The following is a 2,670-nucleotide window of genomic DNA, read 5'->3' as shown; positions in this document are numbered from 1 at the left end:
TATATATATATATATATATATATATATATATATATGTGTGTGTGTGTGTATTAACAAACCCCATGAAACAAATATCCATAAATTGTAGCTTGTGATTATCCACAGAGAAAGGTCACGTGGTTTGGGTCACTGACAGTATAAACCCTTGAAGCCGGGTGTGCACGTGGGTGACGAGGCAGGGCCAGCCCTCTCCGGGGTCCCTTTGGTTGAAGTATCAAACATAAGCACCTTTGGAGATCCCGAGGGGTTCACATGAGAAGCAGCATCCTCGCGCACGGACTAACTTCCCCGTCAGCGGCGCAGCCATGTCCAAGTCTTTTTACGTTGACTCTTTAATAATCAAGGACCCGGTGCGACCTGGGCCGGCTGAGCATCTGGGACGAGACTTCCTCCTCCCCATCAGCATGCACACCCCGGGCGTAATGACGGTCACCGCTCCGGTGTGCCCCTCCAGGAAAAGCGGGACCTTCTGTGTGTGCCCGCTGTGCGTCACGTCCCACATCCAGTCCTCGCGCAGCGGCATCCCCATGCTGAAGAGCCACTTTCCAGGGGTGGAGGCTCAGTACTGTCAGAGGATATCTCAGCAGCAGTCTTCTGCGCTCGCGCACCCTGGACACACACCTGTCTGCACGCCCACCTTCGGCGTCACAGACCCGAGGAGGTACCACTGTCTTTCCATTGGTAAGCACCTGTTCGCTGTTGAATTTTCTGCGCGCACACATTCATGGCTCAACTTTTACGCACAAACGTTTCCAACCCTCTCATCCAGGCAACTCGGAGAGCAGCCACATACAGAACGGCAAGAGGATGCGCACGGCTTTTACAAGCACGCAGCTCCTGGAGCTCGAGAGGGAGTTCTCCGCGAACATGTACCTGTCTCGGCTCAGAAGGATCGAGATCGCCACATACCTCAACCTGTCAGAGAAGCAGGTGAAAATCTGGTTCCAGAACCGCAGGGTGAAGCACAAGAAGGAGGGCAAAGCCACTCAGAGGAACGCGCACGGCGGCTGCAAGTGCACGAGCGCGCACACGGACTACTCCAGATCAGAGGACGAGGAGTCTTTATCCCCGGCCTCTGCCACCGAGGACAAGGTGTCGCCTGTTTAGGAACAAGTCAAAGCCCCGCATGTGGCACGCGCTACCCACTGCCCTGCACGCTGCAGCCCTGGGTCAGCACCACACAACCCGAGCCAAAAAACACCTGCATGATTCAAAAAACTGTTCATAATAACCATTGTATATGTGATATAAATATTTAGGTTGGTGACATATTTGCAGCCAGTTTTGTGACGAACAAACAGTGGATTTTATTGTTTTGGAGGTGGAGGTGGGGAAGGAACGTGTCCATTTTTTTTTCTAATTATAAAAAGGTAAATGTAAATAATTGCAGATTTCATGAGTGAAAAAAAAGAAGCTTCAGTTAATGTTGGTCTAACAGACCTGGAGCCTGTAAACTGTTTATTTATTGTAATAAACATCACGTGTTGACCTAAGAATGTGTCAGTGTTTTCATCTACTGTGAGCCTAACATTATTAATTAAAATAGTTTGATTTATGTAATATATTATTATTATTATTATTATTTCTATCCAGGTCATTGGTGTCCCGCAGCAGTCACTGTCTGTTAGGATGTTTCACTCAAAAACACGTTTTAGTGCAAAAAGACAAGGAAGGAAAATGTCCAGTCGCTTATTGTTTATAAGGTGAAAAGCAAGTTCAACATTAGATCTACATAAATCAGAACTATTTATCATTTTGGTTTGTTTCTTTTGTTTTACAAGAACACAGAAGTTCTTCAACGCACTCAGCTCTTCTTGGAGCTGATGTTGGTTTTAATATGCGCTCGTTTCTTTTAAAAGCAGAATTCAGTTTCTGTGATGTCGCCCATTAAACCCCCAATGGACGAACTTGGCTATGAAAGTGTAATTTTTTTTCCCTTGGTCTTGACCACAAAAGGGTACCCGATGACGCCCCCGGGAGCAGCCAGTCGTCCATTTATGTGCTCTTTTGAAAAGATTTTTACTTGTCCAAAGCGAGTTTAATTGCGTTTTGGGTCCCACGTTGGTTGATTATGCTGCTGCTCCCTGAAACCACAGAACAAGGATATATAGAAGTGGGCTAAAGGCTTTGACAGGTTAGATTGTCCTGCCTCGGGACTCACATTTAGGCCGGGACCCCCGCCGGCTGCGTGCTCGGAGAGCTTTGAGGGACAGCTACGGGGTTCCTCGGAGCCACAGAGGACGATTTAGTCACTGTTTCATTAGGCACTATTTGAACCTTTCAACTTATGGTGAATTAAAGGGGACAGACTCAAATAGGGACAGGGATTAGGTGGGAGGGGCCACTGGAAAATTAGCTGACGCCCAATTTAACTCGTTTCTGTCAGAGTTTGGGATACATTCCTAATTGAGAGGGGAAGCAGGTGAAGTTTTGGTCCCACGCAGGCCCTTTCAGAGCAGAATAAATGGCCTCCTTTCACGTCCCGCTGCTGATCATAGATTATTTGGGGGGAAAGCCATCTAATGAATATATATTGAAGTTCCTATTAATTGAATTAGAGTTGCTTTGCAGGTGTGAAGGACCCTTGCAGCATTTAGAGAGATTAAGGATATAATAAACCAAAGTTTTAAGATAGACCCCCCTCCTATTAGCCCCACAGGACGTGATCTG

General features: G+C 46.9%; 1 protein-coding gene across 1 annotated transcript; it reads left to right on the top strand.

The window, feature by feature from the left end:
• The first annotated feature begins 305 nt into the window (after positions 1-305).
• On the top strand, positions 306-1,182 carry gsx2 (GS homeobox 2). Its single transcript, XM_037675052.1, has 2 exons — positions 306-681; positions 770-1,182. The coding sequence occupies exons 1-2, from the start codon at positions 306-308 to the stop codon at positions 1,105-1,107; spliced, it is 714 nt and encodes a 237-aa protein (XP_037530980.1). The 3' UTR covers positions 1,108-1,182.
• The last annotated feature ends 1,488 nt before the right edge of the window (positions 1,183-2,670 follow it).

Source organism: Nematolebias whitei, chromosome 3 (assembly GCF_014905685.2).
Source record: "Nematolebias whitei isolate Nwh7 chromosome 3, NemWhi1, whole genome shotgun sequence".
Classification (NCBI taxonomy): Eukaryota; Metazoa; Chordata; class Actinopteri; order Cyprinodontiformes; family Rivulidae; genus Nematolebias; species Nematolebias whitei.
Note: the sequence above shows the minus strand (reverse complement) of the source record. Positions and strands in the feature narration are given on the sequence as shown.

What these genes read in the sequence shown, in the direction of transcription:
- gsx2 (XM_037675052.1), top strand. Translation starts at nt 306, where the DNA reads ATGTCCAAGTCTTTTTACGTTGACTCTTTAATAATCAAGGACCCGGTG. An exon ending in GTACCACTGTCTTTCCATTG is followed by an intron (nt 682 to 769) that starts GTAAGCACCTGT and finishes CCTCTCATCCAG; the next exon opens with GCAACTCGGAGAGCAGCCAC.